This window comes from Coturnix japonica, chromosome 2 (genome assembly GCF_001577835.2).
Source record: "Coturnix japonica isolate 7356 chromosome 2, Coturnix japonica 2.1, whole genome shotgun sequence".
Taxonomy (NCBI): domain Eukaryota; kingdom Metazoa; phylum Chordata; class Aves; order Galliformes; family Phasianidae; genus Coturnix; species Coturnix japonica.
Window position 1 is genome coordinate 46660681 of NC_029517.1, and position 27823 is coordinate 46688503.

Genomic DNA, 27823 nt, shown 5'->3' on the forward strand with positions numbered 1-27823 from the left:
AGTAGCAAGTCTGATGATATTAAAGAAAAATGAAATAGATTACTTTGGTTGGCTGGATCTTTTCCACTTTCCTACAAGTTCTCTGTGGTGCAGAAGGTACATAAAGTCTACCTTGTGCAAAGACTTATTAAAATACCTGGATATCTTTTGTTTCAATCTGATGGGCTGCTTTCTAGGTCATGAGTGCTATCCTTTGTTTGGCTTATAGTATCCTGGGATGTCCTAGAGGATGCTCTGAAAATTGGGAAAGGCACAGCTGGAGGAGAGGGTTTTGTAGCTGATTTCTTTATGTCTTCATTGTATGGTAATCATCTACCTTAATGTTCCTTTATAATCTTTTCTTCTTCTTTTTTTTTCTTTTCTCACAATGGGGGCACTTTCTATAGCTTCTAATTTTCTTGGCAAAAATCACCATCATCCCATTCATACTAAGATGTTTGACGATTGGTGATTGTTTTAGTTCACATGCCTGTGATGTTTACGTGAAACTCAGGTCTACAGGCCCATGTTTATTGTCTACTTTTCTGTCTGCTCTGTTGACCGTGGTTTTTTTCCACAGTCTCAGACAAGAAGATCAAAGAGCTAATCATCACCACCTTATTATGAGACTGCAATGGAGGCCTTAATATCCATTATCAATTTAGTGCAGCAGTGCTAACCCAATATAAGGGCGTATTCATATACGATACATAATTAACTTATAGTACTCCCTGCCAGTTACATAATTGAGTATAAGATCTTTGTTCAAAAACCAAGATGACTTTTGGGCCTCTCTAATGAGAAAATGCAGTTAAATTAGTAGGAATAATATGTATTTTCTGAAAATTGATATGTCTTCATATATCAGGGTACATCTGACAAGTATTAAATTTCCCCTGTGGTCAAATTATCCCATTACTGTCTACCACAAGATTTCTTTCATAATCCTCTGAAGCATATGATCGTAGTCACTGTGAGATGTGGGTTTCTGAGCTATGTGATCACTGCTGTGATCAAGTAAGACATTTCCTCTGAAGGTATCAACCTCTGCTGCTCCGTAATCTAATTATTGCTGAAAGTTGTAGCATTTCTGAAGACTGTTTTAATTAGATCACCACTTGAATTAGCTAAATTTTCAGCGCCATGATTATTTTTTTTTTAAATTATAAATTTGACAGAAAGCCACAGCGAAACTGTAGAAGAAAAATGAAAATGAGTTGAAAATTGATTTTACTGTTCATCTATATTGGGAAAAAGTATTTTTGGGTGCTGCTGTTTTTTTTTTATTTTTAAGAATATTTATGTTGTTTGGATCATGTTTTCCATGTACATTGTGGAGTAAAAAAGTAAAGATTAACAACTCTATACTCAGAGTTATTCCAAGCCAGAGTAAGAGGAGGAATAAAAATGATCATTACCAGTAAGCCATGAAATGTAATGGTTGAGAAGGGAGAGGAGTTGTTGGAGGTTCCTTGTGCAGACCGGTTTTTCAGTAGGCTCCAGTTCCTAGTGAAGCTGTAAACATCATATTCTCATAATTAGTACAGCAATGGGGAAGTGTTGAAACCCTTCACCCACTCTGTGTCCTTTTCTGATTTGATAACTGAAGCCCAGTGCATTTTGAAAGACATCTGCTGTCACTTTTATGGGATCTTGATTAATTTGAGGTAAAAAACCAACAGAGGAACATGTGCTTTGTGGAGAATTTTTAAGGTATTTTGCTGATTTGGAATATCAACAGTTGAGATGCAAATGCTTGTTCATTTGCATGCAGAGAAGAAGCAAAAGTAAGCCATCTCCAGGAGTGCAGAGCTGCAGTGCTGTACAGGCATGTTGGCACTGAGAGAACTACTGCCCAGATGTTTATTGCAAAATTAAATGAGTTGATAGGACTGCGAATCATCAGGGAAAAACAATAAGAACAAGAAACATACTTGTCTGTCTTTAATCTATGCGTGCACATCTCCAGATTTGATTGGCAAGTCAGATATTAGCCAAGAATGTGAATTAGAGACGTGACATGGAACTAATGTGGATAAATCTCGCTTCACTGTACATCAAGAAGTATTTTTAACCTTACTTTTCAGTTCTGTCCTTCTTCCTGATTCCAACTATGCCTTTTTCATTGCGTTCACAGCACGCCTCCTGTGATGCAAAGCACATTGTCTTTCTAGCATCTTTTGTGAAGATAGGTTTGCATCTGCTTGGTTGACTGTCAGCAGCGCTTCATGCTCTCTTCTCTTGATTAACTCATCATGGCAAGCTCCACCCATCAGTTTCCAGATCGGTGCAGAGCCTGCTTGTGCCATCCTGTTCTGTACAGAGTTCTTGCATGGCCTGGAGCACTTCAGCATGCCTCATACCTCAGCTTTGAGTGGCTGTGAAACATGAAGCACGCCTAGAGCTGAAGATTAACAGGAGCTTAAAATACTGCTGTTTGCAGGCTGTAAATACCTACTTGGACATCTAATAAATAAACGTGTGGGCACTGTGGAATTCAAGTTTCTCTTGTTGAGAACTTTTATAATATTTAAAGTGAAAATGCAGTCTGAACTTTTCCTTTTGCACTGTGTCTCTTACTGAGGAGATAGCTCTGAAAGTCTCACCTTTGTTTGCTTCCCACAGTTTAGTGTTTGCCTGAATTGGGCAGGACCTAGTTCAGGAGAGTGTTGTTGTCAATAACTTTTAGCTCTGTTGTGTGCTCAGAGTGGGACAGAGTGTTTCATTGCTACCTAAACAGAGTTGCCTAGAACAGTGTACTGGGTGCAAGTAGTAGGTGAAGAATGCTCCCTCCTTCCTGATAATGGGAAAAGTTGGGGGAACTTTGAAAGTGGTAAGGTATGTCTAAGTGACCCCAAAGACCCTTTTCGTGTAAGAGAAAGTAAATTGAAGTGTCATAACTATTTGGGATGTTCTTCCTGACTTTGGTGCTGGAAGGGCTGCACTATGATTTTACTTTTGACTTTCTGTGTTTTTATTTGTCAGGTACCTGTTTGTATTACAGCTCCGACAAGACATTCTTTCAGGGAAGTAAGTACCTCACTGCTCTTGCAGCTGTTATTTAAAATATTTATCTCTTGGTGATTTGAATTTTTTCTTTAGCTGTTTGATCGTTCTCATTCTTCATGGTATTCTTGCACAGGTTGTAAACAAGGTGTGGAGCTTTATATGCATTTATTCCTTTAGAATACGGAAGCATGTGACATGTGCATTATGACTGTATAACTGAAAAATAAAATGGGTGAAAACCTTCTAGGGATTGACCAGCTAACAGAAATATATAAAGAGGACAAAGCCTGTCCCGACTTCTGTGTCTTTAGCTTGCCATATTTTTCAGTCTGACAAGTAACGAGGAAGAAAAGATGAAGTGCAACAGTCCTTGTGCAAGAGAAGTCTTAAAAAAAAATTTTGTATGCTTACAGTCACCCTGGCCAATTAATTCATATCTGATCTATATTGTTTCTAATTAAAAATAATGAAAACAACATGGTTGCCTTTTGTTAGTTCTAACTTGTTTGATGATTGATCATATAATGTGTTTCATCCTACCGAGAATGTACTAAATGAGAGAATAATCCTATGCAAGTAAAATTTGTCTTAGATTATTTATATCACTAATAGTTTGTGGTTTAAGTGATCTAGTGGAAGTTAACACATTCAGTTCGTCTCTCAGAATACCATTTAGTAGCAAGAAGTCACTGAGAATAAAAATACACTATTTTTATAGCTTGTTATTTTTTCTGTTTCTTTTGTCTTTAAGACTGAAATGCCCTTATGAAACGGCTGTTGAACTAGCAGCTCTGTGTCTTCAAGGTATGTGGTCTTTTCTAAGTGATTTGTCTTAACATATTTTAAAACACACACCTACTGGTTTTCGTTTCAGTCTTTGTTACTAATGAGTTTTCATTGACAGTGTTTTGATGTCATTCCTTTACTTGAGGAGAAGAATTTAAGGGAGATCCCTTTTGTGCATGCCTTCAGTTCATAACCTTTGAGCCCTATTAGCCCAGGTTGGCATATCCTGGGGAAGCAGCCTCAATAGCATGAGCAAAGGTTTCATGGAAACTTGGTGAGCAGGGAGTTAGAAACCCAAATTGTTTTCTAGTGATGGAGAAGGTGTGGTGTGTGTGCACAGTGTTGTTACCTGTTCAGCCTGAAGAGAAGCTGGCCTGTCAGCATACACTTCAGGTATGCTGATCTGTGTGGGTGTAGACTTGAACACGAGCTTCCTATTGCTTGACCAGTACTTAAGAGAAGTCCTCTGCAGTATGTGGAACAGGAGATCGTTATAGCATAAGGGAGGGAATGGCATACACTGAGGAAGAGAGAGTATTATGGAAGGGTAAGAACTGAAATTACTTCTGTGACAGAAGCAAGGGCTACAAGACTCTTTTCCTGCAATAGTGAAACACATTTTTACAAATACTCTCTCCATTTCTGGTTATTTGTTATGCAGATAGAGTGGAGACTTGTGTAATGAAGCTCAGAATTCATTTTTTTCAAAATGAAAAGTGTTGTGATCTGGATCATTCTAGGCTTATAAGCAGTAAAATGAATTGAAGTAAAAAATACCATTCTTGTTCTGCTGGTGGCTGGCAATGATATATGGAGTTCTGAGGCAGAGCCTCTTGGTTTCAAACAGCAATGAAGATAACTCACTGGTTCTAGACAGACTTGACAGTTAAAAGTGGGAGTTCATTTCCAGACAGCAACAGGTGTAAATCTTACAGCAGTGGATTATGCCTTAGTTTCCATTTTCACCTGTCTGGGACAGCTCTGATTGTTAGTTGCACATGCCCACTACTGTGGGCAAACTCCATGTGTGTTTTTAAGATGGAGAAAATCTGACAGCCCATATTTGATTCACTGCTTCCATTTTCACAGTAACAACAACAGTAACCTCACCCCTGGTCTAAGCAAGGAGAACCAAGCAAAGAATAAATAGCTTGATGCCTCAACATTTTGGATAGTAATTTAACACCTGTGATTGCTATGTGAATGTAATAAAGAGCCATTAATCATCCATTTGTAGAATATAGGTATTTATAGTGTTTCCAATTAGGCATTGAAACTTCTTGAAACTGTCTGAGGGATCATACCCATATTTTGTTGATGTTTTTATCCTTTTCTGCTCTTTGTTTTCCACTATTTCAATGTCATTGCAATACATTTCTCCAAAAATATTCTAGCTATTGCAACAAATTTGTTATCTCTGCTGGCATATGCTATAATTAGCACTTCTGTGTTACATTTATTACATTTTTATCGATATTGGAAACTTTTAATTAAGCCAAATAGCTTAAAGAAATGTGAAGTGATTATTCTGTCCTCATAGGTTGCCCTTACCATGAAAAATCTAATCTCCTTAGTGTGGCTTTCCTTAAATTGGGGAAAAAGCTAAAAAGCTATTTAGAAATAGGAGCTCTAAACTCTCTGAAAGAAAGGCTTTTTCTCATTATAGGACAGCTTTGAACTTCATTATGTTTTCCTCATAGAGGTTAGCTCTGTCTTTGTTTCAAACAACAGCTTCATAGGCTGGTGTTTCATATGAGCTGTCTTTCAAACATAAATTGTTTGGTTGCCTGTCCTGTGAAGGAATTCTCCAGAAGACAATGTCAATTTGCAGTATGGCATAATTTGTAAAGCATATTCATACTCACATGCTTCACTTAATGCTTATCCACATAGCAATTATAATCAAAGAAACTTGAATCATCATTGGTAAAATAAGTTTCTAGCTACCTCATTAGTCATGAATGGTTTTTGTACTTAACCACATCTACCTCCAGTTTTCAATTTAAAATTGAAAGACCGGCATAAAATCTCTTCATGAAGCACTGCAGACTTCTTTTTCTTTCTGTGCTAAAGAATCAGCGATGTATTTACAGACATACAGCTTCTTGTGCTTTTCAAAGACTGCTGGAAAACTTCCTTTAAAAGTGGCCCTTCGTCTGTGCAGTTATTTATTTAAGAACAGGGATAATGAATATAAGCACGCAATATAACTGCCTTCCATAACTCCCCCAGAGGAGGGGACTTGCTAAAGCTGTCACAAAGTAGCTCTCTCTGCTCTGCCTGTATTTTGAAAAATAATTGTGCTGTTGAGCCAGGCATTCAAGGAAATTAATTCCTACAGGAAAGACATTGAGAGCATCCTCATACTGACCCCATGCTTCCCCCTTCTTCTTCTGCCTTTCCCCACTGCAGGGAGCCAATACAACTCTTTGAGTCTTCAAAAAGCGTAAGTTGGAAGGGGCCTCTGAGATCATCTGGTCTATCCCTTGAGATCATCTTGGTACAAGCAGGGTTGGACAAGATTGTCTAGCACTTTGCTGAGCTGAACCTTAAAAGTTGCAGGTGCTGGAGAATGTACCCCATCTGTGGGGAGGCTGTTCCAAAAATTGACTGTTCTCACAATAAAAAAAAGTCACTCTTGCACCCAATTGGAATTTCCTGTGGCATACTACTTGTACCTGTTACCCCTTGCCTTTTCCATCTTGCTTCTTATAAAAAGGGAGTCTCTGTCTTCTAACTATTCTTTAAATACTGGAACATAGTGATAAGGTCTTCCATGAGCTGCCTTATTTTCCAGATTGAGCAAACCCAGTTCCCCCAGCCTTTGCTCATATGGAAGCCTTTCTGGTTCTTTGATTATCTTAGTTATTGTTCTTTGGATCTTCTCCAGCCTATGTGTATCTTTTTTGTATAGTGGGGACAAAAATAGAGCACAGTATTCTAGGTGTGGCCTGATAAATGCTGAGTAAGCCTCAATAATCACTTCCTTATCTTTGCTGGTGATGCTTTTGCTGATGCAACCCAGGATTTTGTTGACTTTCTTTACCATGTCAGCATACTGTTCACTCATTGAATTTATCATCCACCAGGACCTCCAGAGCCAGACAGGCTTTTGCTAGCTAGTTTTTTTTGTTGTTGTTGTTTTCCCTGAAGTCCTCCTTACCGATGTATTTACTGTAGTTCCCCTCTTAATTGTGTAGGACAGTAGTTAACAGTCATTTTCCTCTGTCTTTTTCCTTGTAGTAGTAACAGTAAAGAGACACTGATTTACAAAGCACTGGTTTGTAATCACAACGTGTGCCAGGTGACATGGGATTTACAGGCTGAGGGAGCTGGGTTTGCCTAGAGAGGCAAAGGCCATGGGGTTGACCTCACTGCAGCCTCTCAGTACTTAAAGGGAGCCTCTAACAGGAGGGGAGTCAACTCTGTTAAAGGATAGATAATAGCAGGACAAGGGGAAATGGTTTCAAGTTGTAGGAGGGAAGACTGAAGTTGGATTACAGGGGGAAGTTCTTTACTGTGAGAGTGGTGAGGTGCTGGAACAGGCTGCCCAGAGAGGTTCTGGATTCCCCATCCCTAGAGGTGTTCAATGCCAGCCTGGGCTAGCATTAAACATAGAGGTTGGTGGCCCTGCCTGTGGTAGAGGAGTTGGAGCCTCATGATCCTTGAGGTCCCTTCCAACCCAGGCCATGTTGTGATTCAGTGATTCCATGCTGAAAAATGAATTTGCCACTGTTGTTAGTGTCTCAGACCTGAAGCAGTGACGTTACAGCCTCTTTACGTACCTTCATGTTCTAGGAGCAAAACTTACCTCAACACTTGCATCTCCTGCTGAGCTCAGTAGAGTTTACAGGTGTTAGCTCCTAGAAAAAAAATTGTAGCAGTTCCTAAATAAGTTAACAGGAAGTGATACTTCAGTTATGTTGATGCTTCATCATTTCTTTCCTTAAAAATGGCTTAATCTGAATGTTACACCGTCATGATGATTTAAAGCAAAAGACAAAACATTTATTGCTGATTTCTCAAGACCAGATATTATCTTACTGCTTGGACTCCTACAGTAATCTAACAAAGCAAGCTATAGAATGTCTTGGAATTAAACATATGATCTCATTACAGTGAGAAAAGACTTCAAAGTAACCTCCTCTGAAATAGTAGTGTACTGATATTTTGATTTTAAGAGAAACTTAATTTCCTTTCAGTACTTCAAAATCTAGAGAAGTGTCTGCAGCTCTAAAATGTTAGAATGTGTTTTGATTTTTGAGATGTTTTTTTGTTTGCTTGTTTTTAATTTACAACGTCAGCAGAAGTATATCCTTGTACAGCTTACCGTGATCTTTGTTTTTAACTTCCCATCTGATTGATTTCAGCTGAACTGGGAGAGTGTGAACACCCGGAGCACACGCCAGAACTTGTGTCTGAATTCCGGTTTGCACCAAACCAAACTGAAGCAATGGAATTCGACATCTTCCAGAAATGGAAAGAGTGCAGGTAGGATACCTGTGTGGGAGTGGCATCTAGGAATAGGTTGTTTTCTTCCAAAGTCAACTATGTCAATAAGTAACCCCCTTAGCAAACATAAAGCAGCAACTGTGCTTGAGAACTGAAACTGCATGCTAGACAGCTTAGAGGAGGTTGGTGGAGTTAGGTTTTCTTGTTTGTCTTTTCATCGTTCTGTAACAGTCTGTGCAGTCTGATTCTCTTTCTTTTTTTAATGGGGTACTGTCAGTAACAATTCTCTTTCATGCACGCACTCTCGAAGTTTTGTGTTCAGGGCAGTAGCGAGAGCTTTTTCTTTCTTTTAATGAATATGTTACATCTTGGTAATCCTTAGCTGAATTCTCGTGCTTATTGGCAATTGTAAACCTTTTTAAGTATTTATCACTCTGATTTATTTTCACTTAGAGGGATCAGGGTAAAAGCATAAGCTAACCTTGAAATTCCTGTAGTGTTATTGAGTGTTCAAAGACAAGGGGGTAGGGTAAATAAATTAATTTCTAAAACAGGCAAAAAATTTTGTACCATAATCTAAAATAATTTTTATGTTCTTAGGGGAAAGAGCCCAGCACAGGCTGAACTGTGTTACTTGAACAAAGCCAAATGGCTAGAAATGTACGGTGTAGATATGCATGTAGTTAAGGTAAGGTACATGTTGTACTGTGTTTCATTATGATGGGGTCTGAAAATTAAAGGGAGATGCGGTTTCAGGCAAAACATAGTAAACTCTGGGAATGTAACTTAATGTACTGCCAATTAACACAAATTTTTAATTACCACTTTGGTTACTGAGGAGAAAAAAAGAAGACAATAAAACAAACATTGACAGAAACACGATCATCTTCCTCCCCTATTCTCTAGGCTATAGCATATCCTTCAGTCTAGCATATCTTCTCCCCTCTTCCTAGTGTCTACTCCCTTTGTTTTCCCTGCAGGTTATGCTTAGTCCCTCCCAAAGCAGGTCACAACCTGTAGTTGGGGTCATCTGCATAACAGTTTCCTTATGCTGCTTCCTGCTTCTTCCTCATTCTCCTCAACTGATGTGTGCTTGTTACTGCTCATTTTCTGCTGTGTGGGTTCCCTACAGGCTTACTTTCCCTCAAGGCCATCCCTTGGAGGGGGTTGGACTAGATGATCTCCAGGCATCTCTTCCAACCTCTACTATTCTGTGACTGTGTGTGACTCTGTCCTGGGATGGGTTCTCTGTGAGCTGCAGTCCACCAGGACTGTCTCTCATCCATTGTGGAGTATCCATGGGCCATGGCACTTCAAGGTTATCCCTGCGCTTGTGTGGCCACTGTCCCTTGGAGTTGTCCCTGTCATGGTGTGAGATGTCCACAGGTCGTGATCTGTCAGAAGTTTCTCCTCCTGTGTGGTCAGGCTCTTCCAAAGAGTGTATCTCATGTCAAGTCCCTTTCCACATGACTTATCCAGTGTCCATGATTTTTTTTTCCCACTGTGTCTACTTCTCCTGGCAGCTATTGCTTGCTCTTAAACAAGTGTGAGTGTTTAAGAGTTCCTTATGTGTCATGTTTGAGCTCCTCAGGTATCAAAGCTGCCTGAGACAGCATATGGCCTCCTCCCACAAAGGGTGCTCTGCAGCCCTCAACTGCAGAACCCTTTAATTTCCATCAACTACAGATGCATATCCTTCTCTGTTATGATAAAAAATGCAAACCTTATTGTATAGATTAAAACCAATGGATTTTGATACAGCATGTATAAAATTTATTCTACTAATTGCATATTGATTATTGATTCTGTGTTTGCTTGTAGGGAAGAGATGGTTGTGAATATGCTCTTGGACTGACACCAACAGGCATATTGATCTTTGAAGGAGCAAATAAAATAGGCTTATTCTTTTGGTAATCTGCTTTTCTTTTATATATATGCATACATATATATATATATATTTCTCTTTAAATGCTGAAATCTTTCTGTTTTACAGTGTTTTTTAATGCAGATTACATCTACCAGTTTGTAATAGATTCCAAAAGTTAATTGGCTTGGTTGGAAGTACCACTGGCAAATGGGAAATATTTATTGAAATATTGCTACATTTCCAGGGAATCATAGTAAAAGTATAATTTCTGAGGTATTTGGGGATTGTAAATCCCTCATCTAGTTTGGAGAATTGTCCTGAATACAAAATACAGTTTTTCCATTAATTTTCTGTTTGCTTCCTATGTGTTTAGGCCTAAAATCACAAAAATGGACTTTAAAAAGAGCAAACTGACACTAGTGGTTGTAGAAGATGATGAACAGGTAACTTTCTGCCCTTTCTTTGGCCTGATCCAAACACGTGCAGAGTGTGTTTCAACTGATAAGAACACGAAAAGCTCAGCACAGTGTTGGATTGGGCTGTATTTTTTGCCACAGACAGTAACTAATATCATGCATGCCAACTTCCAAAGCTTTTGTTTCTGCATTTAGGGCAGAGAGCAAGAGCACACATTTGTTTTCCGGTTAGACAGTGCCAAAACGTGCAAACATTTGTGGAAATGTGCAGTGGAGCATCATGCTTTCTTCAGACTGCGAGCCCCAGCAAACAGTAAATCTAGTAGATCTGACTTCATAAGGCTGGGATCACGCTTCAGATTCAGGTATTTAGTGAAGTAACAACAAGATATTAGTTTTACAAAGGAGGAGGTACAGCATTCAGCAAATGACAGCAGTTAACTTTATTTTTGTATTTTAAGTGGACGGACAGAGTATCAAGCAACACATGGGACACGATTACGCAGAACTAGTACGTTTGAAAGACGGCCCAGCAAGCGATATCCTTCTCGAAGGCATTCGACGTTTAAAGGCAAGTGTACCTATGGTCACTGAACTGTTCATGCAGTAGTTGCTGTGTGGTACAAAATGAGCTGATGTTCCCTTAGGATGCCTTTGGATTCCTATGCATTCCTGGAATATGAACCTCAGTTCCATTAGAAGTCTTTGTGGTATTACAGCGGCTCTTTTTTTTCTACCCTCTCATTTACACAGAGGGGAAAAGGACAGCGAGTAGGCATGCCCTCTAGAGGCTGTAAGCCCCCGCTTTCCTTCTTAATCTCTCTCTTACGGACATACACTAAATGTATGAGATATTTACTTTAATGTATCAAATAATACTTATCACATAAGTATGGAAGGTTTCTTAAGTGAAAGTTGAGATTAACATTCTGTAACTGTGTGATCTGTCAGGCCTTGCATTCAGTGCTTCCATACAGTGACTTATGTCTGTGAGTTGGGGTGAAAGAGTGTGGTTTATGATTGTTTTAGTTCTCTGTGCACAGCAGCTGAGCAAAATTCCTGCCATACCCAGATGATCTCCATTCTGAGATCCTGACAGAATGTTTACTTCATGCAAAAACTCATTTTAGATTCTTCTGTCACACATCTTTTCCTAGTAGTAGCCCACAAGCATTGGATTCTGTCCTAGCTCAGTCCCTCTGGTTATACTTTTACAGTGTCTGATTAAGTCTGTAGTCTACTTTCTGCATTAAGCGCTGTCTTGGATTCTCAGATATTTTGATTAGCAGATTTTCCATGCACTTTCTGAAAATATGGTGTGTCAGGACAAAGAAGGATTCACTTAAGCTGTGGTGTAACATCCCATCAATGATAACTGTAAAATGTCTCATGGTGGTTTTTGTTGTGTTTTTTCTTTTTAAGCAAACAATCCTGTGAAAGCAGCACAACTGTGGTAAGTGATTCTTAAGTTCTCTCTACCTATCAGTAGCTGTTGTGAGGCAAAAGGGATCCTAAAGAACATTTCTTCGCCAGTATTTGTTGACACTCATTCTCTGGTATAGGACAAATTGCTTGGGAATCTGTCATTATGCTGCACCACATTCTTCTTGGGGACAGACTGTGAGACTTTAAATGAAATACTTTCATTCTTAAGGTGTTTTTATTTGAGTTCAAAGTAAATCATATTCCCTTCTTGCTCATTGCTGTTATTCTAATTCATCTAAGCATTGTTTGTTCCTGGTGTTGTGGTTTATATCTTGAATAAACTACCGATGTCCTAATTTTACTTCACCGTAACACTTCCTTGAAGAGTAGAACAGATCTTCCATTGGACACTTATAGAACTAGGCCTATAATGTTTTAAGTACTAATGAAAATGAGATTTTCTGTGTACCTTTGGGATTTGTCAGTATTTATTACATAAAAGCTGTTTGTTTTTTTCTCCCTCAGTGCTAAAAATACTCCTGAAGTCCACAACTACCAGGTAAGCATAAATATTGTTGAGGAACGTATTTACTTTTCAAATACTATTACTTAATGGCAAGTAATTTTTCTGGTCTATAGTTATGACAATGACCAACTGGAGCAGGTTCATAAATTTGCAGCATTAGATTGGGAGTTCCAGGTAAAGTGAAGGGACTTTTCTGTCTTGCTTCCCTTGTCTTCTTGGATGCTCTGCATGCTGAATGCACTCAATTTGCCATCCTCTTTCGCTTCCCTTCCTGTGAGATCACAGGTTAAAGACTACAAGACTGTGCATATGGTGCATTCTTGGAGACTGCTTTGTGAGCAACACTTTTGTGTAGAGCAGCATCCAACACTGGAGGAGCTCTCACAAGTTCAAAGTTGTGATTATCTCCCTCATAACAACACTTAATGAGTTCATTGCTGGTCAGATGTTTGTGGTGGTGTTTTTCTGTGTCTGTTTTTTTTTGGGTTTTTTGGTTTTTTTTTTTTGTCACTGATTGTTCATATGTGTTTGTCTTCTTTTTAAAACAACCTCCTTTATAACCTTTGATGGAAAAACCTTACCCAGTAGTGCCATGCTACTGAGAAAGCAAGTCATGCTTTCACTCAGAGTGTGTGCATGAGAATGGAATGCTTGTTTTTATTAAAAACCTCACCAGTGATTTTATTTCATTCTTTCTCTTCAAGACTTCACGGGTGTGAGAGAGAAATGCTGTCACCAACGATAGGTGACCTTCTGAAGGCATCTACTGTGATAACCTTTCTCACTCTCCACCTTTGATTAAAGCTGAGCATTCTGATGTGTTTTCTATGAGGAGCACTGGATGTGCCAGGTTGTCGCTCACACAGAAAAGCAATTTTCTTTGCATTTGTCCACAAGTATGTCCTAATAAGCAAGCTTATCATTAAGAGGTCTTGTATGTGTGCTAAATGGCATGGAACAAGGTCTGAAACAGTGGATTTTTTAGGGCTCACAGGTAGCATGTTCCTCAAGGCTCCAGAAAAAAAAAAAAAAAGTTGAAATTATCAAGGAGTTTTTATATAATTTTACTAACCAGGTTTAATGTTTTCACTTGCAGCCGCAGTATCATCCTAATATACATCCTGCTCAGCCACACTGGCATCCACATACACCTGTGAATGTAAGGTAAGCAGCCTTCATGGAAAAGATTACTTCTTTGCTAATCTGTTAGTATGAAGCTTTGGTGGATATACCAACTTCAAATTTTTTAGAACTATATCACAAAAATATTCCTGTTGTGCTTCCTTGTGGCAAACTACTGATAGGAAAAATGAAGTGAAAATAAATTTTGGAAGAAATTGAATCTAGCCTTGAACCATCATGGTGGAATGCACAGGTGGAGGCACACGCCTGATGGTGGATTTGTGTCTGTGCATGTACATGTGTTAAAAATCAGCTGCTATTTTGACCTATTAAAGAGTAACCTTTCTAGATTGTTCAGGATGTTGGGCAAATACTTACCATCTTGAATGAAAAAATACCAACACCCTAATCTTTACTCCTGTTGATTTTACCTTTTGATTTCTATACGCTTGCATCAGATAGCTAGACTTTGTGCTTGGTGTGGGTGGGCTCTGGAAATGACGCTGAGCTTAAAATTGATGAAAAGACGATTTAGCTTGAGTTTGAACCTGAGAATGCAGGAAAAAGGCAGGTATTTCTTAGGCAGAGAAGCAGGCATGCTCATTGTCATCCCAGAATTCCTGGTCAAAGCAGTAAAGCAGACATTAAAATTATGCCAGAAACAGAAGACTGTTTAAATTGAATAATTAACTCTGCCTGTACTTTGTATTCAAGATCCTTCCTGGCTTTAGGGTTTTCATGTCCAGGCTTTTGTTTGTGATTTTAAATATTCAGTATCCAATTTTCCATTACCAAAGAGGAAGTATTGATAAAAGCTAATAATTTTATAAGTCATTTGAGGTTTTGCTGATTTTTTTTATTTTATTTATTTATTTATTTTTTTAATCCTGAAGATTTCATCACTTTCAATGCATTTTAAAGCCAAATAGTTAACCTTGGAGCAGAGCAATATTGAAATAAGCACAATAATGTATTATAAAGTGTGTAGACAATTTCCCCCCCCCCCCCCCCCTCCACACCCTCTGCTGCCTTGGCAAAGATTAAGGCCAGTGAAATATGAGCAATGACATTTTTATATCTAGGCTTGTAATTCTAGAAGGATACTTAAATGCTCTCCTGTAAACTCATTAGAAAAGGTGCTTAGAGTTTTTGTTCCAATCTGGTATAAATGTTTAAATGTGTGGTTAAACTAGAAGCTTCAAGTTATTTTAATTTAGAGTCAGAGTAGTGGAGCTGGACATTTAACATCTTGGTTAGCCTTATTTGAGAGTGCTTAATTCATTTGACTGTGAATCTGAGATCAAAACACAGATGCATGAGATTTTTTCTATTGGCCATGCAAGTCTAGCATGGGCTATAGGTTGAAACAAAACTAAACACGCAATACTGCTTCAATATATTTCTTTATAGTTATTTATTATCTAAAACATTTTGCAAATATTTCTACAAAATATTTGTCAAATAATATGTGGAACTGTCTGTTTTCATAGCAAAGACCTTTAAATGAAATTAGCTTGCATTTAACAAAATGTTCCATTCTGTGAGAAAATTCATTCCAACTAACAGTTGTGGTTTTAGAATTTTAGAATATCTTGTTTTGTTTTTCAAAATGATTTAGAAGGAACTGTAGAACTGGTTGAGGTTAATATCTCTAAGTACCAGTAAGTCATGAACCAACAAGGAAAAAAAATTCTGCTCAAACTTTTGCAAGTTTCAGCATGTAGTCCTACCGAGACACCTGTACTACTTGTAGGTTCTAGGTATCCATCTTAACAGATTGGACTGTATTGTGCTGGCTGCTTTGGTGTAACCAACTGCACCAGTGGTGAGTGACTGGCAATATTTATGGAAGAGCAACTTTCATACTTAATAGGATCATCTTTCTTAATTTTTTGTAGTCCTTATGATATTTTTCCATGAGTTCAACTTTTTGCGTGATTTATTTTACTTGTTTGTTGTACTCATGTATGTTTTCCTATGGCCGCACCATCTCTCTGGGATTCAGGAGCATTGGTGCACAATGCTTGAAAACAGAGATTTTAAATGGCTTAGCTCTAATTCAAGGCCCTTTGAAGTGAATTAAAGATTCCCAATTACATCAATAGATTCTTATGAGACCTGTCACCATTTTCTCCTCTTTGTGGTAGCTGTCCATCACAATGTGTGCATGCTTAGCATTTGCTGGATGAACTCATGTTGCTGTGTAGCACTCATAAGTTTACTTCCATCTCTCACTAACCAATACCTGTGCAAATGGTACAGGCCATCCTATCATGATGACAGGCCATATTGGAAGCCCCCCACAAGTGGAGAGGACAGCAGTTTACGGTATATTCAAGAACAGAACCAGAAGAATTTAGGAGAAGTCCAAAGTATGGTGTACCAAGATAAACTCATGACGACTCTCTGAAAAAGTCATCTTCATTTCACCTGCCATCTTAGATGATCATTGCATTCCATGGTCCTTGTCTGTCTGCAGTATGTTCAAAGTGTATCGTGCGTAAAGTGTGTGTCTTTTAACGTACATTTTTTTATGTACATCCATCCTTGTTTAGTGTTCATGGACATTCTTGGGAAAAGTATTTTCCATGTCTTTGTAAAAAGAAAAAATCTTGAAAAAGCCTTTGTGAAAGCTGGTAAGAATTTTCAGTGTGCCAGGAACAGAAATGTTTCTGGGGATTTACGTTTCACGTTACATTTTGAATCTGTGATCCTCTGCCTGCTGTTGAAGGTCAGCCATTCCAGCCTTAGTGATTTTCATTATCGTGTTTCTTTTGACTCAGATTAATAGATGAAGTTGGAGAAATTTTGTCTTTTAGTTGATGTGCAAATAGGAGACTGGAGGGAGGAAAAAAAAAAAAAAAAAAAAGAGAAATCAGATTTCACGCTGGCAATTAAAGTGACTTAAGGCACGCCACCAAAGGGAGCCTGCTGAGGTAGTCATAGGTTTGGGTGTCTTTTGCTTTCAATTTTTGTATTCTGCAGCAGAATTAGAGGTGCTTGCCTAACTTTGGAAACAAAGAACACTGGGAAAGAACACTATAATAAAGTTTATAGAGTATGCGTTTTACTTTTTTGACTAAGTGATTATATAAATAGCATCCCCAAAACCATACCTGCTGCTATACGTGCAAGAATGTTAAAAATGAATCCTTGCTGAAAGGGTGCTGCTGTCTTGTTGTTTTTAATGTGACTACAAAAATGAACAGCGCAATTGCATAAAGCTACCTTCTGATAGCTCTTCACTGCGTGGATTCAAGACCACAGCTTATCACATAGAATCATGGAATTGCAGGGGTTGGAAGGGACCTCTGGAGGCCATCTAGTTCAGCCCTCTGCTAAAGCCTATTCCCTACAGTAGGTTGCACAGGACAAGAGGAGGATGATCCAGTAAAATAGCTCTATTTTTTTAAGGTAGACATTTGAAAAGTTGCGTATATATTTTACAGACCTGGTTCTTTAAATAGACTGGCTGGCATTTTGATCACTTGCCGATTTATTTTTTTTTTTAAACTGGGAATCATAGTGCCATCTTCACTCACGTGTTTAATCTGGCTTTACGTCAATGGTCTTTCTGAAGTTGTCAGAATGAATAAATCTTTATTTGGGATATTTAAAAGTGAAGTAATTTTTAAACTTGATTTTGATGAAATATACATTTATAAACAGCTATAACCATGAATTTTTTTTTCAGAGCAAATTTGATAGTGTATATCTTTTTGTAAAGTATATTTGTTTACAAATGCTGTCTTTTAATATTGGTTTTGATCTTTCCTGTATGTGCTAAGTACAAATAAAATTCTCAATCTTTTTCTTTTGGTTATGATGCATTATTTATTTTTGAAAGCTTTATGGGGAGGGTTCGTAGATGCGATACTGATCTGTACCTGTGTTGCCCTGGGATCACTAAAGCTGCACTGTAGTGTCTGTGTTGCTACAGATAATGTCTGTGCTGCTAATGTCCATGGGGCGAGAGGGGGGAAACAATAAAGTAATTGTGCACTGGAATGTGACAGTGCCAGAGTAAGTCTCAGATCATAGAGGCTGCCTTCAGTTTCCTGAGGCTGGTCTTCCTCTTTTTCATCAGTGTTTTATTTGAGAAAGGAAGAAATAGAAACTTCTTGCTGGAGCGGTTGGAACAAGAGCCTAGTTTACCTGCACTGAATGCCCCCTGGAGAAGGAGGTTTTTCTGGTTTTAGGGTGGTTTGGGGTTTTTTGTTTGTTTGTTTGTTTGTTTTCTTTTTTGTTATTTTTAATAAACGTTAGTTAGGTGGAACATTGATTGCTTCGCAATCCACGCACCTACCTTCATAACACATTGTTGGTTTTGTGTCATAAATTCTGTGCATGTTGTCAGCATTCCTCTTCGTCATGTGTTTTTATTTGTAGTTTGGTTTATTGCCGAGGTGTACTGATCTTCCTGATGGATCTCAAGAAAAAACAGCACAGATCCTAACCAGTCTTTGGGCGTTAAAAGGCCTCACACAGGAGGTCTGAGGTCTGCACATGGATGAAGAACATCCTGTGAGACTTCTGTGCTCTGTGCGTGGTGCATGTCGCGCTGGTCATATTGCCTCTCTGAAGAAGGAGCTCACACACTCAGCAGTCTCCTTACACTTTCCCATTCCACATCCTCCTTGCTGCCTGCAGAATTTTGTACCAAACATGTCACCAAGCATTCAGATAGGTAAGAACAGATGAATTTCTCTTTCCTTCCTTGTGGTCACAGCTGGCTTCTTGCCACAAATGTGTGGGGATGTGGCTGGGAAGAGATGATGTTTCTCTCTGTCTTTGCTGGCCTTGATCTGACTAGTGCACCACCTGAACAAGGATGGATGTGGGTAGCCCTGCAGTGAACAGATAAAAGACCAGGGCTGTTCTGATGATATAAATCAATGGTACATCTTCGATTCATGCTACTACAGGAAGCCAGTGGTAGTTTATAGATGCACAAACCCAATATAGAAACTTGATAGCCCTAGTAGGTGAGTGTTTTCTCCTTGTGCTGAATTATCATAGCTAGTCTCTTCTTAGGAGGAAATGCCACACACATACATAAAAAGAGCATGTCGTGTTCGTTGCAGGTACAGATAAATGAACAAATTTTGTATGCATTGTAAATGTACTGGGAAGTTGCTTTTAAAGGAACAAAAAAAACCTTGTGCATGGCCTGAAGGAAGTATCGCTTTGTGAATCCAAATGAAGCATGTTCTCAGGAGCACCCTCTGAACTGTTTGTACAAACTTTCCCCACCCAGTCCAGTTAATTGTGCAAGTCCAAAATCTTCTTTTTTACAAGTCCACTGTGCACTTAAAAACTCTTCTGTAATCAGATCACAGGTGATAAATGCTACCCTTGGGTAATCTAAGGAGGGGAAATTCTTTGAGTACAGTGCAAGGCACTGGAGAAATTGGACTGATCTGAAGTTCAGTGTATATCAGGCTGCGTTCTTCCACATTCTGAAGAGTTGCTTGGTGCACCAAAGCTGAGTACCCTCTGGTCCACACCTGCGTGTTTCTCCTGCATCTTCTACAGCTGTAAACTGGTCCTTTCCCAGTATGTCTCATATTCTGTTTTAACCTGAGGTTGCTTTTGGCTGGTTACAACTCCATAACCTGCATGCTCTGCCTTAGGAGCTATGGGCGGGGGTTGAAAAGGTGGCAACTCCACATCTGTCACTTGGGCTGAAATACATCACTCTTCAGCCCCAGCCAGACCCTAGCGTGTAAATTAATGATTCATGTTGACTACTAAAATATGATACTGAAATACAATACTGAAAGTGTTGTCACTTTCAGTAAATTGTTTTAGCGTGGGCTTTTCCTTTACATTTTCATTTTCAGCTATTTTTCTTTAGCTGATGTGAGTCACAGGCAAACAGAACAAACGAATTGGGCTTAGTAATGTATTTCCAAAGCTGGCAATCTGAAGTTTGCACTTTTAAGGACAAGAATCAACACATCCTTCTAGAACGTTTTGCCAGTGAACCCAGATGCAAATCAACCAGAAGAGGGATTTCTTTCTCCTTTTGTGGACAAAACCAAAGTATGTATTGTGGGTCTGTGATGTAAAATGCCTTTTTTTCCTTTATTCTGGATGAGCGTGGCAGAAAATCTCTCTTCTACCTGAGAGAAACTTAAAGCCTGCAAGTAATTTTGAAAGTGGAGCTTCCACTGCTGACATGGAGTCAAGGTACTTCTAGGACAGGCAAAAATTGAAGCCCACTTGCTTCTGATTTGTCAAAGCTGACAAGATGGAGATCTGAAAGAATACAGAAGACTGCTCAGATTTTCCACCAGTCGCCGGTTGGTGTACCCAGCAGGTGGGCTACAACTACCTAGCTGGAAGGACTGAAGATATATCCACTGAACCTGACACATCGTATCTTTGTAAAGACTGCTGATAAGCACTTCTGCCTTTCTCTGGCAAAACAGAACTGAGAAAAACAGTCTTGTGGGAGTGCTGTCCTTGCAGGCCTAGCCAGGCATTGCTAAGACTTCAAATCAGAGCTGCACGGGACATTGCTAAGACTTCAAAACAGAGCTGCAGACCAACGAGCATTAGTGAACATAAAGAGGGATTGTACTTCTTGAAATTATTCTCAGACTCTTTGAAATGGGACAGATCCACCAGGATTCTGGCTGCTTGTGTTAAAACTGAGCAGGCCAAGGATCTTCTCTGAGAGCCATCTTGAAACAGCGTTCTACCAGTTAAGTCTGCATCTCAGCTGCACTTGTGCTGCAACATTGAGGACGGAGATTTTGAACCTTTAAGAAATGAATGCTTTTTCCTACTTTATGGTCAATTTGCAAAAGCCTGTGAAAGCACCGTGTTACATCTGATGTTCATAAGTGCTGAAGGGCCTGCAGAAAAATCAGTCCTTTATTCAACAGGCACCAAACAGGCACGAATATTCAGCTTTTGGACCAAAACAATGCCAGTTAAAGTAGATAAGTGAAAGCATAATGTAAATGGTAGTTGTGGAACACGCCTATCTACCTGTTTGTCTCCTGTCATTGCAAAGCACCGTGTGCTAATGAGGATATGTTCAGCCTCCATTGTTCTCTTCATTTTTCATGTGTTCTTGTACCAGGAAAGGACTGGCCAAATAGGCCTCCTTTCTGACTGTGTTCTGTTTGTCTTATTGCCACTGAGTTTCAAAAACAGATAAAAGCTGGATTCAGCTGGAGTTCCTCTATTCAGTGAGTCACTTCCAGTAATAAAGCTTCTGCAGGTAACATTCTAATCTCAACTACTTACCTAGGACTGCTTCATGACTGTCCTTTACAGCAAGACAGCTTATTTGTAAACAATTGGTTTCATGAGTGTTAATCTGAATTTAGTTGTAAAGTTCTCAAACCAGGCCTCCTTGTGCACTGACTACCACTTGTGTTAGTAGGTGAATACAGAAAACATGTCTTCTGTGATTGTGTTCATACTGCTTTTAATTTCAGCAGATTGTAACCTTCAGTTTTGAACTGGAGAAAAAGAGGGTTTTTTTTTATAATTTTTAATGCAGCTTTTTAAAATCCAACTTTACTAAAGATTATGGCTTTTGTTTGTGTGACTTTTTTATGTAGAGTCCTAGTGGATTTGGTAATAAAGAAGATAGGAGGTAGGAAGTTCCACCAGCCTAATATCTTACCCCAACTGTTACTTCTTGGCTTTGAGCTTCCAGATCAATGGCTTTCTCTTGACTGTGGGATTCCTTTTGCTTTGGTAGCATCTTATCTTCGTGACTTGTTGCATGTTAATTTCGTCTCTTTGACAAGAAGCATTCATTATGGCTGCCACAGTCATCAAACCTTCTGAAAACTGAGTAACCTTTCAACTTAAAAACAAGACAAGAGCTGAGCAGTTGGAGAACCAGTGGAAATGCCCCAACAGATCTGTTTTCTCTTGCTATCACAATCACATTTCCAATTTTATTTTCTTATGCTGCTTCCAGTCTTCTAAGCTTGTAACGTGCTTCTGTTTTTCCTCCTCCTTCATTATTTTTTGTTTGGTTTTTTTTAGTAGCAGTCATCTTACCTTCAACTTTAAAGTGTTAAACAGCAAAACCTGTGCCTCAGTGTCAAAAACTGAATTAAAGCATGAACAAGCATTTCAAGTAGGGAAAAAAAATATGGAAAACCTGTGATTCCTGGCTTAACAGTGTCATATGTTAAAGGATTATATACATATATATATTTAAAGTGTATTTTTAAATAAGACAAAACATCCTTCCTGCCTCCTGAAGAAAATGGAAGAAGCAGCTACAGCTAATTAGTAGTAGGAAATTCTGATCTACTGCAATTTGTAATCCAGGTAATGAGATACTTATTTATATGTATGTTATTTTCCCCACTAAATCCACTGTGCCAGAGGTGGTTCAGGTTGGATATTAGGAACAATTTCTTCTCATAACGAGCGGTGAGGCAATGGCACAGGCTGCCCAGGGAGGGGATGGAGTCATCATCACTGGTGGTGTTCAAGAAGTGTGTGGATGTGGCACTGAGGGACGGTTCGTGCGCATGGTGGGGACGGGTTGGTGGTTGGGCTGGATGATCGTCTTGGTGTTTTCCAGCCTTAATGATTCTATAGTTTTTAGAACTTTGGGGAAGTAGAAATAGAAAAAGTTGCTGCTTCTGAGCCTAGAAGGGCTCTGTTGTCAGTCATTTTCATATTCTACTGTTGTATTTAATATATTTCTGTCTTATTTTCAATTTCTGACTTTAAAGAATAGTCTGAAATCTGCTTTTAAGATGAAATGAAAAGTTTCTTGCTGGAATTCTGATGAGTTGCTTGAGTGTTGCATGAAAATATAGATAGGACATCTCACAAGACTGAGAATTACCTTGCTGTACGTGCTGAGTGATTGGTTTTGTGTTACTTTTACCTCTTGAAGAAAGTTTTTACTTGCAGTAAACTATACCTGTTTACTGGCTATACTGATAACATATATAAAAGAATGGCAAAAGTCTATAACCTGAGCTTTTTCATGTGGCAGTGATGTCAGGTACATTCTTGCTAGACTTTGATGTTATGGCGCATTCAAGTGACCCTATTTTTCTTTGTGGGGCATTGGAGACATATGGAATCAGATTGCTTAGGAAGCATTACACTAATAGAGTTTGGTTAATTTATTTTAAAAGAGTTTTTTTGAAAGCCTTCCATCTTTGCAGGAACAGAAACAGCAGATTCTAAAGCCTTGCTGTGGTGATTGGGGCCAAGCATAGTGAGCAGTAGGTAGCTTACAGGTTGCTGTTCCTTTCCTCCCTTTCCTCTCCATCTTCTCATGCTGCTGCTTCCTGATACACACAAAATGCCCAATTTTCTTCCCTTTTCTACTTTCAGTTATTCTTACTCAAATTTCCAGATTTTCAGGTGTTTTGGGTCTTGTGTAGAGCTACTGATAGCATTTCCTAGACATTGCAAGATGCTTCTCACCAAAAGGTCCCAAATTCCTTCAATGTTCTGTGAGCTTTGGCCATTTCTCATGTTACTCTCCCTGCAGAAGGCAAAATGAGAAAGGCAGGAGTGTGCCTACCTTGGAAGACCTGAGTTACTTCATGGGTTAAACAGCGGGAAGTGGGTCAGCAACCTGAGATCAGCTACAGACTGTCTTAGCAGCCAGAGCTGCTCCTTGCCTTTGCTCCCAGAGCACCCTGGGTTACCAGCTGGTTTCCCAAGTGCGGGCTGAGATGGGAGGGCAAGCACTGGCTCAGGGTGGGTTTTCATCTGTCTTAGAAAACTCTGTGTCTTCTTTTTGGAGTTTCCCTCATCTGCAAGGACAGCCGTGACAGTGATGTTTTTTTTATTTATTTGTTTTTTGACAGGTGATTACATATCATTAGCTATCATTATCATTAATTAAAACCATTTGTAAATGAAGAAATGTGAGTTCAGTTCCCCAGTGGGGATAGCTTGCATGACAGTTTTGCAAGGCAGTATTTTTTTTAATGATCTTTATACAGATAAGGTGAAGTCTGTGAGGATAATGGCTGTGCCGAGCTGAGATTTGTTCCTTGGTGTTGTATTAGAACATGCATTGCCGCAGGCTCTGCACATTAATTGGAAGCTGGATCCTACTGCTTTAAAGCTTAGCTCAGCTTCTCCTAACACAAGAAACTGGTGTCTCTCCTACAGGAGAAACTCTCTCTGCTCTCAGTGTTGTTTCTGAACATCTGCTTCCCTGTGGCCGTTTCCTCCTCCTTTCCTTTCTGGCTGGCTGGTTTGGCTGGGAGAAAGCTGCTGGCTGCCCACTCTGCTTCTAGGGTGGAAGAAATACATGGCTTTCTGAGTTGTCCCTACAAGTGGATAAGGACTGTGCAATGCATCTCCCCAGTTCTCCTGTCATCTGCTGGTGTCAGGGCACAGCACTGAAGTATAACAGTGATGTCAGCTTTAGGTACATTTTAGGAAACCAAGAGGCCTTGGTTTTGTGGTGCAGGGGAAAAAAATCACATAGGTATGCTTGTAGGGATTATAGAATCATAGTGTGGCTTGGGTTGGAAGGATCTTAAAGATCATCCATTTTCTAGCCCCTGCTATGAACAGAGTTGCCACCTACTAGACCAAGATGCCCAGGTCCCCATCCAACCTGGCCTTCCTTCTTTACTTAGGAACACTTGTTGCTGTTATATGTCTCGGTCCTTGCCTGCAAAAATGAAACTGCACTCCTTTTCTTTCATAAGCAGTCCTTTCTTCATGGTCTGACTTCCCTTCATGTGTAACACTGAAACCTCTCAAAGCCTTTTGCTTCAGCACGCTGGTTCTAGCCATTAAATGATACTTGCACAGGGCACCACATTCTGATTCCCACATTTCATTGCTGCCTACAGAGAAATTTCCAGTATGCTATTTTATTTCTATACCCTCTGTGCCACTTTACGTGCTACTGTGACACAAGGGGTGAATGAGAGTCTGAATAAGCTGAAAGCAAGTTTTACTAAAAAGCAACTTGTTTTGTTTTGAACTTCTTTTGAAACATGGGCAGGGAATAAGCCCAAAGTCTTCCTTTCTTTTTTCTCCTCCAAATGCAGAGACTAACCTAAAACATGAGTGCTTGGCTTGACACAGCTGTGAAATCTCATTCCCTAGCTGCCATGCTGAAGCTTAATGTGCAATCACTGCTTTCGTTACGCTTCTGAGAGTCTCTGCTTCACGCATACATGCTAAGGTGTGCAATAATAATCCCCCCAACTGCCATTTGGGAGTGCATCTAAAGCCTGTCTGGATGTTGAAGGTATGGTTGTGCTATGGTGATGGGCAAAATGTCTCCTTTTAGGGGGGAAATGCATAGGGCAGCGTCCCAACGCATTCTGTTTGAAACCTGCAGTGTGTATTTTAGTGCTGCCCAACCTACAGAAATCACCACCAGGCTCACTCCAAGCTGCTGTGATAGGTCAGGATGCAGAGGGGTTGTGCAGATGTTGAGGATCTTGAAATGCTAGAAAACTGCAGTGGTTTTGTGCAGAAGTTTTCAAAGCAAGGGACAGAGTTGAGTAGGCACAACCATATCCAGAAGCCTTGGATTTTTTAAACCAGGGTTCAGCTCCTGCAGGGCAAGTCTAAAGTAAACACATAGGCGTCTGAAGGGCACAAAAGTTTGAGGTTGCTTTCTTCTCTGGCCCCACCAGCCTGTGGGAGAGAGCACTACTACTGGAGCATGGAGACTCTCAAGGTCAGGCTGGATGGGCTCTGAGTGCCCTGATCTGCTGTAGGTGTCCCTGTTCATTGCAGGGAGTTGGATTAGGTGGCCATCAAGGGTCCTTTCCAACAGAAAGTTTAAGATGCAGATCAAGAGGAACGAATGCTCCTAGTTCTGAGTAACCTGCTTCACAGCTCGGGAGGTAGGGATGCCTGGCTGCTTTAGGAAAGGGTGATGCTCCTGAGGATGAGAAGTTGAATGTGAGTCAAGAGCGGCATGCTATAGGAGAAAGCAAATGTCGTGTTATAGTATATACACAGGAACTGGTCCCATGGGACATGGGAAGCATGTAATGCCTCTTTAAGGCCTCAGCAGGAATGCACAACATCTCAGAGGCAGAGCAGGGGGTGAGTTTGCAGAACAGGGTGCAAGAACGATTAGAGCTGTAGAAAATGTGATGACTGAGGGGCCACTGAGAGTTCAGAGTGCTTCAAACTCTGGAGGAAGATGTGGAAATTGTTTCCACAAACATGGGCTTCTGTAGCAAGAAATAACTTGCTCACTGATGGATGGGAGGAGAAATAACAGGCTTAAACTGCAGTAAAGGTAACTTAGGTTAAATGGAAAAAGTAAGTGAAGGCATGGGCTGACACTGAAATCGACTGTACAGAGAGGTCATGAAGTCTGCTAGGGAAGGTTTGTAAGGTTCAGCTCAGGCAGTCAGCTGGGGTAATGTAGGCCTGGAGGGTCCTTTCGTGAGAGGAGAGGTGAAGAATTCAGTCTTCTGAATTCTTTCTCAGTACCTTTCTACTCCCCATTTTTACCTGATCCCCTTACATGGTTGTCTGTGTGAGTTGTACAATAGAGGCATGGTTCGGTAATGCAGCAGATAGCTGGAGCACATCTGAAAATAACTTCTAAAGCAAAGAGTGAGAACTGTAAAATCGGGATAGGGGGCTAGTAACGAAAATAAAATCCAAACAATGGAAAAACTAATGAGAAGGTATATACCAATTGCCCTGTTTCTTCTTGGTCAGAAGAAAGTAAGTGTGGAAGTTTGAGGCTAACAGCATTACCAGGTGTCTGTGAATTTTGACCCTTTTAAAGGTTTAGCCTGGGGCTGCAGAAGTGCTTTGCCCACGTGCAGGATGGAGAGGGAAGAAACGTTTTCTTACTTTAGAGAACTGTCTGTAGAGCACTGCCTTTTTCTTTGAAAGGCAAGAGTTGGTTATGTGGGGAGCAGCTGGAGTTTGATCAGAAAACTCAACAGGTAAATAAAGCAGGAAACCTGCACAACAGCCTATTGCCTATCAAAAGGAAAAGCAGATGTGAAACATCGGTATGTACCAGGAGGACCAAAAGACAATTACAGGAGAAAGGATGGTAACCAGTATCTGCCCACATTTGCACGTAGTTTGAGAGCATAACTTGATGTCTGAGGAGCAAGTATGAAAACCTGGAGAGCGTATGATATGGTCTGAAAGCTGACTCACAGAAATTACTGATTTTCTTGTATCAGTGGATGGAGAACGATGTGTGAGCATATTACATATTCAGGTAAGTCAGATAGAAACAAACAATAAAAAGGAATGTTAATGGCAGAAAGATGCCTTGTGGGAAAAGTGTCAGGATATTAGATGTAAGATAGTGGGAGAACACTGAAATTAGTGATAATAGGTGTGACATCACTGCTAAATGATGCCACGATGATGCCAGTTAGATACCGTCTTGCAGCAACTACACTACAATGCCTAATGTGCTCCTAAATTCAACAGTATAGAGTACACAGAATAGGGATTTGGACTACTCAATATATTTTTTGGGGGTACTGCCAAGCTTCTCAAGCACACTGGATCTGAGGCTGCTGCAAGCACTGTTCTTGATGGCTCACCAACCTAGAGTGTGTTTGTACAGAACTCTTAGGTGGGAAGGAGGGCGTGGATGTGAAGTCTTCCTCGCCCAAACCCACATCCATCAGAAATGCAAGAGATAATTTAGTGCCAGGGTAAGCTTGTGCCCATATCTGCCAGTTGCTGCCAGCCCCAGAAGAGAGCAGATGACTGCATCCTCTTAACTGGGCCAGCTTTTTCAGTAGGGGGTTGCCCATCATACTGAGCTGCGCGGGTTTGGTTTTCAGTGCACACCTGAACAGCAGCTTTGTTGGGCTCTTTACTTCTTTGAAGCAAAGGTCACCCTGCATTTTACATGGCGAGAGCTCTCCTTCTGGAGAGTCAAGAGATATATCTAGGGAACTTGGTGCAAATTCATAATCGTGCCAGAGCTGTTTGGTTCAGTTGCCCATGTCATTCCCATTTCAGCATGGGAGCTACTTCATGCCCAAAGCAATATGAGGAGTCAATGTAAAGATTCAGCGTGATCTTATTTGTTTTGAAAAGACTGGTAAATAATCTGCTACACAAACCTGTCAGCCAGTGAAATGAAAGCAACCCCTGAATGCATGGGGTTTTGTGTCCTGAAAAATGTTGAGTCGTAGACTAGAATAAGCAAAATGTGCTGAGACTCCAGCCCCAAACTGTTAGTATTTTCATTCTGTGAACAAAACCAGCTCTTCTCTCTGTCAAAAAAAAAGTGTCACTTCGATCCAAAGA

General features: G+C 39.9%; 1 protein-coding gene across 5 annotated transcripts in view; it reads left to right on the forward strand.

Annotated features, from left to right (window-relative positions):
• Positions 1 to 27823, forward strand: part of EPB41L4B (erythrocyte membrane protein band 4.1 like 4B) — a 162101-nt gene that overhangs the window by 65057 nt on the left and 69221 nt on the right. For 4 of the 5 annotated variants that reach the window (XM_015854292.2, XM_015854293.2, XM_015854294.2 and 1 more), the window contains 11 exons: positions 2965 to 3009; positions 3740 to 3792; positions 8145 to 8265; positions 8827 to 8914; positions 10048 to 10136; positions 10467 to 10536; positions 10705 to 10874; positions 10971 to 11080; positions 11932 to 11962; positions 12460 to 12493; positions 13557 to 13624. In XM_015854292.2, the coding sequence (XP_015709778.1) occupies positions 2965 to 3009; positions 3740 to 3792; positions 8145 to 8265; positions 8827 to 8914; positions 10048 to 10136; positions 10467 to 10536; positions 10705 to 10874; positions 10971 to 11080; positions 11932 to 11962; positions 12460 to 12493; positions 13557 to 13624 (879 nt within the window). Of the gene's footprint in view, positions 1 to 2964; positions 3010 to 3739; positions 3793 to 8144; positions 8266 to 8826; positions 8915 to 10047; positions 10137 to 10466; positions 10537 to 10704; positions 10875 to 10970; positions 11081 to 11931; positions 11963 to 12459; positions 12494 to 13556; positions 13625 to 15844; positions 16452 to 27823 lie in introns of those variants that run through there. The other variant, XM_015854296.2, reaches the window with a different exon arrangement.